The sequence below is a fragment of the Opisthorchis viverrini genome (genome assembly GCF_000715545.1).
Source record: "Opisthorchis viverrini unplaced genomic scaffold opera_v5_45, whole genome shotgun sequence".
Taxonomy (NCBI): domain Eukaryota; kingdom Metazoa; phylum Platyhelminthes; class Trematoda; order Opisthorchiida; family Opisthorchiidae; genus Opisthorchis; species Opisthorchis viverrini.
In genome coordinates, this window is record NW_008751701.1 from 423501 (window position 1) to 424604 (window position 1104).

Genomic DNA, 1104 nt, shown 5'->3' on the forward strand with positions numbered 1-1104 from the left:
ATGGAGAGTGAAACACTTACATCGGTTGTTCCATTCCTCTATACCGTGAACACACACATAGCATTTCTCTAGCCTTTTCTATTACATAAACGTCACGGATGCATGCGAACTGAAGTCCTCACCACGCGCGCAAGCCAAGGCAATGTGCGAACGAACTCAGAAAAGTTCAGCCGATTGCAACGAGCCCACTGTGCTAGGACTCATCGAAACTCGATCAAGCAACGGTGAGTGCTAACTGGAACGTGTAAAGCTGCATGCTGGCTGGGAAAGCCTTAAAACGGCGTCGCAAAACGGAACTGATTCAGAAACGAGAACCGGTTACACTGAGATCAAAGAATCGCGTGTGGCGCCATCGAGCACTTGGTGACCGAATATAGTTGCGGTGTACGGTAGTACGGTTATCATGACTATGTGGTTGGTTCAACTCGACTACTGATGAAATGAAACCAGTGAAAGAGGAGAAGGTTAGCTAACTTGTGACAAGCTATTGAAGTTTGGCTGAGCACGTAACACAAACAACGTGTTCATATGGACGAGATTTTCGCTGTGATCGTAAGAGGAAGAAGGCCTTCGCTGTGGAGTTACTCCTTGGAAGACACCAACTGAACAGTTACAGACTATTGGACAGAGAAGCAAAACTCTCATATGCATCTGGTTTATAAAAACAATGCATCCATCTTCTTCTCCAACAGGGCTTACTGAACTGTCCTGGACTATCACTCCTTGATTATCACTCAAACGCAAACGATTCCCACAAAGCGATTCCACAAATTCCGTAATAAATCCCACTTTTTATTCAACGTGAAACGGAGATAGACACATACTAATCGGATGCTTCACCAGTAGTATCCAAAGCTTCAGTGGTATGGGCCATTGGATCGAATCGGAAANACTAAAGTCGATAATTTGACGTAAACTTTGGCGATACAATATACTTAGTTCGCTTCTTACGGTGCTGAAGAAATAATCGATGGATTTCGTCCTAATTCTCGAAGACGCATATGTCCTTCATGTTGCCAAAAAACGAGTACACCGAAAATTCAGCACATGATTACTTTCTACCGAGAAAACGAGAGGCTTTCTGAAAGATGTTGCTTAATAAAA

General features: G+C 43.6%; 1 protein-coding gene across 1 annotated transcript in view; it reads left to right on the forward strand.

Annotated features, from left to right (window-relative positions):
• Window positions 1–222, forward strand: part of T265_13195 (hypothetical protein) — a gene marked incomplete at both ends in the record, with an annotated part of 48403 nt that extends 48181 nt beyond the window's left edge. The window contains one exon of the mRNA XM_009167712.1: window positions 73–222. Within this exon, the coding sequence (XP_009165976.1) occupies window positions 73–220 (148 nt within the window). The remainder of the gene's footprint in view (window positions 1–72) is intronic.
• Between the last annotated feature and the right edge of the window lie 882 nt (window positions 223–1104).